The sequence below is a fragment of the Acomys minous genome (assembly GCF_964271855.1).
Source record: "Acomys minous genome assembly, chromosome: 2".
NCBI classification, from domain to species: Eukaryota; Metazoa; Chordata; class Mammalia; order Rodentia; family Muridae; genus Acomys; species Acomys minous.
Window position 1 is genome coordinate 101,383,643 of NC_140484.1, and position 14,106 is coordinate 101,397,748.

General features: G+C 39.8%; 1 protein-coding gene across 7 annotated transcripts in view; it reads right to left on the reverse strand.

The window, feature by feature from the left end:
• TJP1 (tight junction protein 1) overlaps window positions 1–14,106 on the reverse strand; it is a gene marked incomplete at its 5' end in the record, with an annotated part of 244,602 nt that overhangs the window by 33,726 nt on the left and 196,770 nt on the right. For all 7 annotated transcript variants that reach the window (XM_084765546.1, XM_084765545.1, XM_084765543.1 and 4 more), the window contains 5 exons: window positions 1,454–1,559; window positions 2,110–2,249; window positions 10,648–10,795; window positions 11,302–11,470; window positions 11,856–11,959. In XM_084765546.1, the coding sequence (XP_084621672.1) occupies window positions 1,454–1,559; window positions 2,110–2,249; window positions 10,648–10,795; window positions 11,302–11,470; window positions 11,856–11,959 (667 nt within the window). The remainder of the gene's footprint in view (window positions 1–1,453; window positions 1,560–2,109; window positions 2,250–10,647; window positions 10,796–11,301; window positions 11,471–11,855; window positions 11,960–14,106) is intronic.

The following is a 14,106-nucleotide window of genomic DNA, read 5'->3' on the forward strand; positions in this document are numbered from 1 at the left end:
GTGCTGGTATCGTGCTTTCAGCAGTGCCCTCATCTAAAACATTGGATCCACAGACAGATCTTTTAAATATGTTCTTGGAAACCCTAGGTCCTTGGAAACCCTCCACTAACCCTGACTAGTCCAGAGAGCCTCACTAAGTGGATGTGGCTGAACGGCGCTGTACTCAGATAAAGTCTGGCTTTTGAAAAGCAATGCTAGACTGCAGCTTCAGGAAAATGACAGACTTTGTGCTTTGCCCTATCTGCATTATATCAACTATGTGCAGTAACAAAACCCACTCATTTATTTTCCCCTCAAATCCACTAACTGTATTTGAATGAAAGACCCATGGCTCAGCTATAAGGACTGCAGACACGCTCTTCCCCTTCCGCATCTGCCCTTCAGGCTGGAGAAGCAGTTCTTCAGCATCTTACTACAATATCAGCAATGCCAAAAATGAGCAATGGGACTACACCTTTTCTTCCCTCCTTCTTTCTTTCCTTCCTTCTTTGCTTCATTTTGGGTTTTTTTGTTTTGTTTCATTTTGTTTTTCAAGACAGGGTTTCTCTGTGTAGCCTTGGCTGACCTGGACTCACTTCATAGACGAGGCTGGCCTGGAACCCAGAGATCTGCCTACCTCTGTCTCTCTGAGTGCTGAGATTACAGGCGTGCACCACAGAGCCTGGCTAAGACTAAGCTTTTTCATTCTGTATGTTTTAATCATTCATTACCAATACTAAAAATAAGCTATTTAAATTCATACAATACTCACCTACTTCTAAGCTATCTGCTTCTGCCTGAGTACTGAGGAAACAACCCATGTACTTTTGTTTTTAGTTTTAAACAGAAAACATTGAGGGCAGGGAGAATTCTTGATCTACTACGCCTTAGAAAATGTGCTTATTTTCAAGTATTCACATATCATGTCCTTTTTATGATGGAAGCAACAGATTTAAAGACTATGAAGGCTTAAAATTTGCTCACAAAATATACCTATAAACTAATAAATACATGGTATGGACTCTCAAACTAATTCCAGAATAGCTTTCTCAATCAGAAATGATTTTCCTCTAGGCAACACATTGAGATACTCTTGGCTGAATAACTGAAGGTGTGCTACTGACCGTGTGGCCAGGGACTCTGCACATGTCACCTCACAGGAGGTCCACAAGAAACAGACTCAGCCCAAAATGTCTCAGTGCTGACTTACAAGTACCTATCTCTAAGTGCTAGAGCAGAGAAAGCATGTGGACACTCTGTATCTTAGTAGAAAATCTTTACTCTTACCTAAGAACTAGGTAAGACAAGGTCCTAATTAAAAAGAAAAAAGGGGGGAAAACCCAAAAAGGTAGCTTTGCTGTTAACCATAGTACTACAGGCACTAGACAATACTGTAGGAACTTGACTTTCAATTCCTATGCTGAGAAACGTCTAATAAATACAAAAAGACCATCTGGCTTGGAAATTGCATTACCTAAGTATCCCGTCTTCATGAGTTGAATTAGGCATAACACCATCGGAAGGACTGACAGGTAAATCCACATCTGGTTGTCCAACTTGAGCATACACAGGCTTTGGTTCTAAAAAAAATAATAATAATAAAAGAGAACAAAAAAGCAATTATCAAGTGGTCCATACAGTTCTCTGCAGTAACGTTCTTCATTATGCAAACCCTCTTCTAACAGCCACATTCCCACCACTAGTCAACTAGAGTAAGACAAACAATAGAAGCAAACAGTTCCAATGTTTAAAATATCGTTTGTTTTTTATTTTTGAAGGTAATCTAATATTCCCTCCATGCTGTCCCTGCAGTGCTATATGAGGAACCTAAGGTCTATTACTAGCTTGACAAGCACTGTCACCCCTCAGCTCTATAATATTTATCTTTAATGAGAAGTGTTGAAAAACATCCTTACTTACTGCAAGCATCTGTTAAACATGAATAATTTATATTTAGAAAGTAAAAACATTCATGAAGATTACTGATCTATGCTCTTACCATAATAAGAAAAAGCTGAATGGCATATACAGAAAAATCCACATTGGTAACAATAATTGTATCCTTAAAATCTTCTGCAAATGATGACAGTTGCTGTACTCTGACAGCAAAATCGTTTTTGTTATGCTTACCTGGAAGAGTAGGTGTTTGCTTCTCACTTTTTTCAACTGTAACTTCTTCCACCACTTTGGGTGTATGATCATCTACTTGTTTTACAGGAGTTGAGACTGCCCCAGGTTTAGAAATTCTCTCTTCTTCTCTGCTCCGGAGGCTAATTTATTGCAATAAAAACATGAAAAGAGTAAGGATGATTTTAAAAAACATTTCATAAGAACAGAAGAGGCAAGATAGCTTCAGATTGCTAAGTTACCAAAGTTAGCAATTAAAATGAGGATGAGCCAGCAGCATGACTCAGTGGTGAAAATACTTGCCACCAAACTAGATAACCTGCATTTCATTCCTAGGCCCACATAATCCAAGGAGAACCAATCCCTACAAGTTGCCCTCTGACCTCCATCCACGCAGACAGACACTAGCACTCAAATGTAGGCGCTGAGCCATGTTTATCTACCAAATTCCTCACTGCTCAGAAGCAAACACCAGCTAGAACAAGTCCTCCTAAAGGCATTTTGTTCTTCCTCAGAAATGTATAGATGCATGTATTTTGATGTTTTATTTGTGCATATATGAGAGTGCATATGCACATCATGTGAGGTGTCACCAACACCAAGGTGTACATTTGGAGATCAGAGGAAAACGTTGTGGAATTAGTTCTCCACCACCCTTGTGTGGGGTCTGGGTACTAAATGCTAGTCCTCCTGGCTTCCATGGCAAGTTTCTCTTACCACTGACCCACCCTGCTGGCTGTTTTGGGGTTTTGTTTGGTTTTTTGGCTTATACACAGTATGGTCCCATTGAGCGAGGGACTTTGGGTTGGCTAAAAATGATTGTTACAGATGGGATTTTAGCCAGGCTTGGTGACACACACCTTTAATCCCAGCACTCGGGAGGCAGAGGCAGGCGGATGACTGTGAGTTCAAGGCCAGCCTGGTCTACAAAGTGAGTCCAGGACAGCCAAGGCTACACAGAGAGACCCTGTCTCGAAAAACAACAACAACAACAAAACAAAACAACAAGAAAAAAAACTCAAAACGATGGGATTTTATACTCCACATAAATTTAGTCACAGGCATAAAGGCTCCTTAGCGTATCAACTGTGTAAACAAAGTAACAAATTAACACACCAATCAATCAGATCAGCAGAAAGTACTATTAAGTGAAAAACTGCAAGAAGAGTAGCATGCATCCCTCTGAAATGTTTCTCAACAGTGAACGTGAGGGCGTGGTGGCCAGCGGCTTACCCAAGCTACTTTCAAATGGCTTCCAAACGAGATGCCTCCCACAAATGTCCTTCCTAGAGACTCTAGACACCAGGTTCACCTGGCAACATGCTGTAAATTCTCTGAACATTCAATAAACAGATACTGAGCCCTTCCAAGAAGGCTACATCTGGGGACATTAGCTCTGCCTCTTCTGTTGGCACTCCATCTTAGAAGCAGATAAAGACACAGCGCTGTTTGTGTGTCTTGTATTTAGACTTATCTTTAGTCTTAGTAGCCAATACTTTATAGTTTTGTTCCTTTTATGTTTAGCTTTTTGTTTTTTGATGATAGGGTTTCTCTGTGGAGCCACAGCTGGAACTCACTCTATAGACCAGGCTGGCCACCAACTCACAAAGATCTGCCTGCCTCTGCGTCCTGGGCGCTTGGATTAAGGGCGTGCGCCTCCCCTGCTATGTTCAGCTTCTTTACTGTTACCACAAGCCTCTTCCCTCTCTTGAGCAGAACATACCTGCTATGCTGTGCCAGGCTGCTTCACTAATGCAGCTTTCCCTCATACTTCAAGCAATCAAGCAACCTCAGGCCATCCATACTGCAGACATCACTAAGTTAGCCAGGCTTGCTTGAACTTGCTCTGTAGTGATGTATCTAGGCCTTGAATTTCTGATGGATTCTTTTGCCCAGTCTCCCAAGTAGCTAGGATTAGAGACCTAACCATTACGCCTGGCCTCCTTGTGGGTGGTGGTGGTTGTCCGTCCCTGTGTGCATGCAGGTGCTAGAGTTTGACTCCAAGTGTCTTATACAATCACTCTTTGAGACAGTGTCTCCCTGAACTTAGAACTCAGAAACTTGGCTGAACTGGCTGGCTGGTGAGCTCCAGTGTTCTGCCTGCCTGTTTCCCCAAAGTATGGATTATAGGTGTATGCCACTACACCAGGCTTTTTACATGGGGGCCCAGGGTCCAAATTCTTGCCTTTCTACATTTGTGACAAGCTCTTTACCAATTAAGCCACCTCTCCAGTCAGAGCTTCTTGTGGGTCTGAGGAATTCAACTAAGATTGTTAAGATTCAATGGTGAAGTCCCAGCACTCAGGAGGTAGAGGCAGGTGAATCAAGGCCAGTCTGGTCTACAAAGTGAGCCCAAGACAGTCAGGGCTATCATACAGAGAAACCCTGCCTTTAAAAAACAAACAAACAAACAAAAAAACAAAAAAACTTCAAATGTGAGTACCTGGAACCCATGAGCTTACACCCATGAACCATCTTGACAGCCCAAACCAGACAATTTTAGTGAGAAGACAGCTCCAAATACAGAATTTAAATAAGAAATATTTGAAGAAAGACTAGGGAGCCCTTTCTCAGTGGTGTCCTTAGGCTTTTTTGGTGGTACAGTTATCAACTGCATTCAGTCTGATAACACCTACAGCAAACAGCTGTGGGTTTACAGCACTGAGAACAATACCACAGTGATCTTATTTTCTCTACAGGGCAACAGAGTCCTGTTCTACATTCTTCATCTGTGAATAAGGTTTTCATAAAGTTATTACCTTTTATATATATATAAAGGAATTGCCTACTTTAAAAAAAAACAAACAGAAACATTTCATATGTAATGGTTTATTGCCAACATGTATGTCTTTGTGAGGGTGTTGGATCACTTGGAACTGGAGCTACAGACAGTTGTGAGCTGCACTGTGGGTGCTGGGAATTGAACTCAGGTCTTCTGGGAGAGCAGCCAGTGCTCTCAGCTGCTAAGGCATTCTCTCCAGCCTTGGAATTGCCTATTTTTAAATTTCATTTTGTCTATCTTGGTTCTGAGTGACCAGAAAAGCTTATCACTGTGCCTTCTTTCAGACTGTCCTGCACAATGCCTAACAGAGCTGCAGCACCAAGCTTAGAACTTATCTTCAACAGCCACTCACTCTGAAACACTAACTACCGTATCAAAAGAGCTCTTGGCAATGTTTAATGTTGTAAATAACTTTTAAAAACATACTGGTATGAAGCAGCACTTAGTGATGCTTTAATGCACATTTTGTAAAAGCATTTTTACACTATCACTAACCAAATTTTCCAAAGCAAATGGAATATTTTTTTGACTGTCTACTCACTCCAAGGCTCTTAAGAGCTAGCCACATGGCTCCTTTTGCTGTTCTTCCAACAAGTCAAGTGTTTCCATTTCAGGAGCAGCACATTGCATCTTGTTTTGGAATGATTTTGTTATTGTTTCAAGCACACATGACTGAAGAGAAGTCTCCTTCCCTAAGAATGCTATCTAAGCCTTTCCCCTCCCAATCATCACATCACATGATATTCTTTACACTGCTAACCAATAGTAAACACTATTCTTTCCATTTTAAAACCTACCACTTTATTCATTTGTATATAAGCTCACATAGTACAGATTTGCCTTGTCTGTTCGAGACATTTCTAGTAAGGCATACAAATGATTTATTAATGAAAATCTGCCCCACTCAAAATCAACTCTATTTATCAAGCTGCAAAGAGCCACAGAAAGAAGACACCATTATGAACATCACTAAAATACTTAAGAATCACATCCTTCGGGCTGCTTTTTCTTCAGTTTGAAGCTAGAGGGAATGGGGTGAAGGCAGAGCCAGAAACAAAGGTAAAAAGCTTCAAAGTGTGTCTTTAAAAAATATGGCATTACAGATAATATGTTATTTTTGTTTAGACCAAGGAACCAATCTAAAGTAGAAAGATGAAATAATTTCTTAGAAAAAAAATAAAATTTGTAAAAGTGAGTGAGTATATGTGGCTGAAAGGATGGATCAGTGAGTAAAGGTGTCTGCTGCCGAGCCTGATAACCCCAGTCCAACTCTTAGGATCCACATGGAGTCAAGAGGTATAAACACCATTAACTGTTCTCCAAACATGCTCTGTGAGACAGGCATGCCCACATATACACATGCATACTCACTCCCACACATCCAGATAGATAGACACACACACACATACATACAATGTAAAAAATATTTTTAAAAATCAGTAAGTAAAGCCAGGTGGTGGTGGTGGTGCACACCTTTAATCCCAGCACTTGGGAGGCAGAGGCAGGCCAATCTCTGTGAGTTTGAGGCCAGCCTGGTCTACAGAGTGAGTTCTAGGACAGGCAGAGCTGTTACAGAGAGAAAATTTGTCTTGGGGCGGGGGAAATCAATAAGTAAAATAACCTCTCCATGAATGAAATAGTAAAAAAAAAATGTTCAAACAATGTAAAATGTTTCAATAATTTTTATCTTACTAGCAACACTAAGTTCTAAAGAAATCAAGTACAATATCTGAAAAAAAAAATATGTATCGTACTTATGGCTCTGTTAACAAATGCTTCCCAAAGAAAACTATTATGAAATCAGCAGGAGGTATCAACAAGTAAACCTCAACATACATCTGGATATAAAAAGAGGAGTGAAATGAAGGACTCATCTGCAGAACAGTGGGTGGAACTGAAGACCATCATGTTAATTAGAACTCATAAAGAAAAGAGATCCATCCTATGCTTTCTTTCACATGTGGAACCTAGACTGTAATATGTATGACATCAATGTAGAAGGGAGACTGGGAAGAGGAAAGGACAAGTAGGAGAGGAGGGACGGTAGGACAAGGCAGTGGAGGTGTAACTACAGTCAAATAATATGGTATACTTCAACAAAAATGTCAGTATAGAACCCACAGAACCCCACTTTGTATAACAAATACACACTAATGAAAGTCTTATTTCTTTACTGTGGTGGTCTGAATGAGAACGGCTCCCAGAAAGCTCACATATCTGAACACTGTCTGCAGCTGATGGAGCTGCTTGGGAAGGACCAGGGTGTCAGCGCTCTCCTTACAGGCCTTGTTTTACCATGTGTATGACAGGACGACCTCTTGCAAGCTTCTGGGAACTCTCCCTTGTTATAGGAGAACGAGGACTCAGTATCACATAGGCTCAGGGATCAAATCCCCACTTAGCAGCAAGAGCTTTACCCACTGAGCCATCTCCTGAGCCCAGTATAGAAAACTGTTTGAAACTACGACCACAACAAAACATCCTAGTCATTTAAAAGTCAGGACTCTCAGAAATTTCTACTGCTGTGTGTGGTCTATAATAGTTATAAGGCCTGGACACCAAATATAGCATCTTGGCACAAGACCTGAGTTTAAGTTAGCAATGTCTTGTTCATATACACAATATTCTCACCACACGTGGGTGGGTCATGAGCTGCGTCAGCAAAGATGCCACTGCATTCAGGATTTCATATAGGCCTCTCTTTCAGGAGGAACAAAGAGTAATAATGAGGATATTTAAGACTTACAAACTCAGTGTTTTGAAAGCAGTACTTTCAACTACTTTTAGAAACAACTAATTGCAATAAAAAGAATATGCTTTGTGCTCTATATGAATTATTATTTTTCTAACTATTGAAACATATTTCCTAGAAACTTTAAGTCAATGGCTTGGGTATTAGTTCAGCTGTCAGTTTCATAAGATAAGTGAGTATAATAAAAACTGTAAATCTGGCCAATTCAATCTTACTCTACTACTCAGAACTTTTACTGTAATACATGTTTTCATTACTGTTCCTGTTCATATCTGACTGTAGATATCACTTCAAACAGAAAAGATAAGCATATCTTGTCAGATGAACTGTGATATTGCATTTTTTAAAAAGTCATAGAACTGGTGTTACATATAAAACCTTTTAAAAATACTTAAGAGTAGGACAACATGATATGATTTGAAGATAATTAATTATCTGTTGAGTTTTCAAAATGAAGTTACAAAATGAAGTAACAACAGCCAAGTTGTTAGAAAGTCTAAATAAAAACTAGAATAGCAAAAACAACTTTCTTTGGAATTAATACAATAAGGAGATTCCATTTTATCATTAATGGCTACCTACCATAAATAAAGGAACAACAGCAGGGCATGGTAGTGTGATATACCTTTAACCTCAGCACTTGGGAGGAAGAAGCCAGGCCAGCCTAGGCTACATAGTGAGTTCAGAAAGGGGGGGCCGGGGGTGCAGACAACAAAAAAAAAGTGGCCATGATTCAGGGGAAAGGGGAATCTAGGGTATTCAACCTTTGGACACAGCAACATGATGTCATCGACAAATCTACAAAGTTCACATTCAAAAAAAAAAAAAGTGTAATAGTTACCAAAACCAAAACAAAAGTTGCAAAAAGTTAAAAATTAAAAAAAAAAAAAAAAACCCCACACAAAACAAAAAAACCTATCAGTCACTATGGAAATCAGCACAGTTTCCTCAAGACATCAAGAAGATAAAAACAGAACTTGTATATGACTCAGCTGAATCCCTTTTAGATATATACCCAAATAACTAGACAGCTGCATCACAATATTATTCACAATACCCAAGTTAAGGAAAAAGCATAGGTGCCTACCAACTGATGAGAAGATAAGACAAAGTAAATCTGCCTATCTCTGTCACTGTCTCACATGTATTAAGTTTTATTCATTCATAAATAATAAAATCATGGAACGGAGAGATGGCTCAGAGATTAGAGCACTGGTTGTTCTTCCAAAGGTCCTGAGTTCAATTCCCAGCAACCACATGGTGGCTCACAACCATCTATAATGAGATCTACTGCCCTCTTCTGGCGGGCAGGCACACATGCAGCTAAAATACTGCATACATAATAAATAAATAAATAGACCTTAAACAACAAAACAAAACAAAAATAAAATCATGACATCTACAGGAAAATACATAGAACTGGAGATCATGTTAAATTGCATATAAAACGGACTTACACACAAGTATCTCATGTTTTCAGTCATATGTGTATTTCAGTATGGAAAAAACTTGAAACAAATCAGGACTAGTAGCACGCTAGAAGGTGAAGAGAAGTAGTGGAGTCAAGTCTATTACTTTGGACAAGGTGTGATAATAAAAGTAACAAAACAAACAGCACAATAAAACAGAAAATACTTCCTATTATTTAGGATTTGTTTACACTAAAAAAGTGGCTACATTGTTGAGATTGTGACTCCTACTATTCCTTTTCATCTGCAGTTCCTAGGGGTAAGGGATGTGCTAGGTTACAGCTGCCCTACCCACCGGAGATGTTTAGTGTCATCTCCATGTGAATGCTGTGTTAGAACCTGCCGTAACTCTGTTGTTTGAGGTTGCAGTCCTCCCAGTCTGGATAGCCATTCTGAGCTCCACTGAGCTAGGTGCACTCTCCCCAGCAGGGGCCTCCGGCTCTCTGCCTGACTCCATCTGGAGAGTGTCTTTAAACATAGATGCCCCTAACTACACTTGATATACAGCCTTTGACACACCTCCCTGCTAGCTCTCCCTTCCCTATGCCTATAGGATAATTAGGTACCATGCTCCTGTTCACATGATAGGAGCATGCTGCCAAATGCAAAACAAGCATCCTAAATGTACCTGGTTCTAACCAATTATGAACACCTATCCTGGAAGCCCCACCCACTCCCTAAGGGCTATACTTTGTTCTCCCTGATGAAAGCTGAACTATCTCCTGAAGTGGTTTGCAGAGTGTTAGATCTCCTTCATGTTTATGGCCTTCCAGGCCCTGGGTCTCATCTTCTGCTCCTCCTGCCTTGGTGGGCTGGTGGGCAACCACCTCCCCCAAGGAAGAGAACCACAAAACTCCTTCAAAGTAAATGGGACTTTTATGAATAGCAGCAGGTAAAAACAACCAATTATAAAATAATAAACCAATTAAAATAAAGACCAAGACACACATAATTAATTGATCCAAAGCCTGAAGTGTACAAAGGATGCATGGAGTTCAAATACCTACAAGCTAAAGCGGGTGTAGTGACAACAACCAGATATCCTCGGCTGCTGCTGAGTAAAAGCCAAATACCTTTCTGAATGCAGATTTAACAAGTATTGCTTTGGTTTTTTGTTGGTGTTTGTTTGGAGTTTTTTTTTTTTGTTGTTGTTGTTGTTTTGTTTTTTGAGATAGAGTCTTGTGTCCCTGGTGACCTCAAACTCACTGTGGTGATTAGTTTATGTCAACTTGACACAAGTTAAGATTCATCTGACAGGAGAGAACCTCAGCTGAGAAAATACCTGCACAAGATCAGGCTATAAACAGGTGATTGACAGGGAGGATCTGAGTTCAAGGCCAGCCTGGTCTACAGAGTGAGTTCCAGGAGAGCCAGGGCTACACAGAGGAAATCTTATTTCAGCAAAACAAAACAAACAAACAAACACTTGATTGAGGAAGAAAAACAGACCTACTCTTAAATAATAAAAGAAAATTCTATTTCCTGATTTTATTTAAAAATAGTTCTACATAGATTTTGTTTTCAACAAGACTTATTACCTGCCATTGCTGGGCTGTGGTGGAGACTGTCTGGAATGCTCCGAGGGCTCTGAGCGGTGGTCAGGAGATCGTGACTGGCTGCGGCGGGCAGGCCTGTCATGCGAGCGACCTGAATGATCTGATGCCAGTGACTGAATTTCTGAAATGTCTGTTAAATAAAAAGAGTACTTCTCATGAAATGATTATATAATAAAGCAAAATATTTCAATTACATTAGAAATAAGCTAAGAAGCCAGGTGTGGTGGCACACACCTTTAATCCCAGCACTTGGGAGGCAGAAGCAGGCGGATCACCGTGAGCTCCAGGCCAGCCTGGTCTACAAAGTGAGTCCAGGACAGCCAAGGCTACACAGAGAAAGCCTGTCTCAAAAAACGAACAACAAAACAAAAAGAAATAAGCTAAGCGTATATTTCACATGAAACAACTCAAGCATTAGTATCATCTCCAGTGATCCAACCAAAACTACAGTAGTAAACTACCTACAAAATATTTGTGTATAGTAATAAAGATAGACACACACAAATGTACGTGTAAATTTTAGATTTTTTTAAGTGTCTGTCTTGTAGAAAAAATATCATTTCACTCAAACATATCCAATTCTCCTATACTTTAAGAAATAAATCAATGTGATCCTCCAAACAGAACTGTACTCACCATCTCTTTCCGAGGCATTAGCAGAATGGATACTGTCAGAAAGATCAGGGACATTCAATAAGGTAGCCCGCTCATCTCTTTGAACTACCATTTTTAACTTGCCTTTAGACCTTTCTATCAATGTTTTTGCATCTGTCAATGACATATTTTCTGTCACAGTACCATTTATCTGCAACAGAAAAGAAACTATAGGTTGAAAAGTAAACCACAAAATACAAACTGAAAATGTAATCTAATCTGTTACAGGCAAGGGCATACTTCTCAGATCTCCTGAAGATATAATAGTACCTTAATACTTTGCTAAACTATCAAAAGCATTCCTATAAGCAAACTAGAAAGCATTTCAATAACGTCTAGAAAAATTACCAAAATCATCCTAGTGAATGTTATATATTTTAAGCAATTAATACTCTCAGGTTAGCCCCATACCTCATAATGGGCAGGGCAAATGCTGATTCTCTGTGGTAAACTGCTTCAGACACAAGCAGATGTTACACCGTAACTCTACATTTGTTTGCCATTTCAGTTCATTATAATGTACAATGTGACTATACCTTCAAGACAACATCCCCTTCTTGGATGTTGCCATCTCTTGCTGCCAAGCTATCTTGTGAAATTTCCTTTACGAATATATGGCTGGCCAGTCGAAGACCATACTCTGGAAGAATACATTGAAATATCTTTAGTTCAAAATCCTACAACAATTAAGTACAGTTTAAATTCTAAGATTTAAAATGACTGTCCTTATGAGTCACCCTGCACATAAGGCCATTATCTTTAAATTAATCTTTAAAGTCTGTAATGTCATGAAAAAGCAAAGTAAAAACATGGTTCAAAGAAATGATACTTACTGACAAGGCGAAGACCCTAAGATAGTAACCTGGGTTTGTTGTTGTTGTTTGTTTTTCTCATCATGTGACGACATACTAGCTTCTTATAATGTTTAGAGAACACAGTTCTTAAAGAGTTGCTTGAGCTTGAAAAACTCTGAAGTCTGGCAGTACTTTGACTGCTATGAATAAAATACTGGTTTTCTTTCCCCTGGCTCCTAGTGTGTATAAATCTCAACTAAAGAGAAACTCAAAAGCTTTTGTGCAGCCTACTACTAACTCGTGCAGTAGGTCACAACTAGTCAAGCAGTTGAGAATAGGAGTTAATTACACAGTGCTCTCTCATTTATGCAACCTACAAAGGACCCAGGAAATGATCATTTTAACTGTGAGTGAGTAATGGATTAGAGTTAAGGAAATGACCAAAAAAATCATTTAAAAAAAAAAAACCCAGGCGTGGTAGAGCACACGCATGATGCCCACACTAAGTGGCTGACACAGGACAGGACTGTGTGGACAGTACAGCGCAGACTCTATCTCAGTAAGACAGACAAACAAAAGCAAAAGCTGTAACTATCAGGCCTGTGTCAATAGAAAAAGAAATGGTTTGGGTCCATGAAAGGAAAAAGGAGGACTCTTAAATTTCACTGCATTTTAAAAGAAACAAAGTTCAACAAAAACCCAAACTAAAAAGCCAAAATGAGAAACAAAGAGGTTTTCATCTAGGATAAATTATGAAGCCTGCCACACAAGAGTCTAAATGTTGCATCAGAGTTACAGTTTAACTTAAGGTAAATATCCAAAACACAGAAGCAGAACTGGTACCAGGGTAGAAAAATAATGACATCAGAAGATCCAGGCAGGTAATGTTAGCTGCTTTGAAAATAACCATTTCATCAAAGAAAACTACAGGGCTAAGGACATATTCTTATTCACAATGAAAAGGTTACAACTGAACTGGATGGTGGTGGCCTTTAATCTCAGCACTAGGGAGGCAGAGGCAGGTGGAAGATCTCCTTCAAGATCACTTCAAGGCTAACCCTGTGCTATAGAGCTAGTTCTAAGCCAGCCAAGACTACACAAAGAAACCCTGTCTTGAAAAACCAAAGGGAGAAATGAAGGTTACAACTGGCTGGATGTGTGCCTTTAATCCCAGCACCTCAGAGGGAGAGGCAGACAGATGGATCTCTGTGAGTTCAAGGTTAGCCTGGGCTACATTGTGTTCTAAGATAGCCAGAGCTACACAGTGAGACCCTGTGTTAAAACAAGACAAAGAAAGGAAGGAAGGAAGGAAGGAAGGAAGGAAGGAAGGAAGGAAGGAAGGAAAGAAGGAAGGAAGGAAGGAAGGAAGGAAGCGGGCTACAAATGATGAATATTTAGATGGGAGCCAAAATAACCCTCAGATATCAGTTTACTGCTTTGATTCGAGGTACTTCTTTGGGTACACAGCAACTCCAGGCACTACAAATTAAAGCAACAGATCAGACAGTCCCTGTACCTTGGCAGTTACAGAACAGAGCAAAAGATGTTATTATGGTAATTTACTAGTGCAACAAAGTATTCAACAATGGGACCAAATATGCATATCTATTAGGATCAGAGAAAGCCTCTATAAGAAAGAAATATCAAAGCTAAAGTTCACCTAGGAAACACTGAAACTAACTCTGAAGGGTGTGTTGTGTGCAGGAGGCTGAGAGTGTTCAAAACAAATACAGAGTATGAAGAAAAGAACACGGCAGGTATGATGAAGTCTACAGAGTTCACTGGAAGAGGCCCAGAAACCAGTCACAAAACCGACAACGTCCACTGAAGAGACAGACAGCAGCAGCCTGGGAAGGAAATGGTAGTGGAGAAAGACGCAAGTGGGACCTGTGAAGCGGGATGTAGGAAGCTGGGACATGTTTACTACACACAGAAGAGATGTCAAGGTTAAGTACTATCTCATCTGCACTTAGCTGACAGAGAAACTCAATTA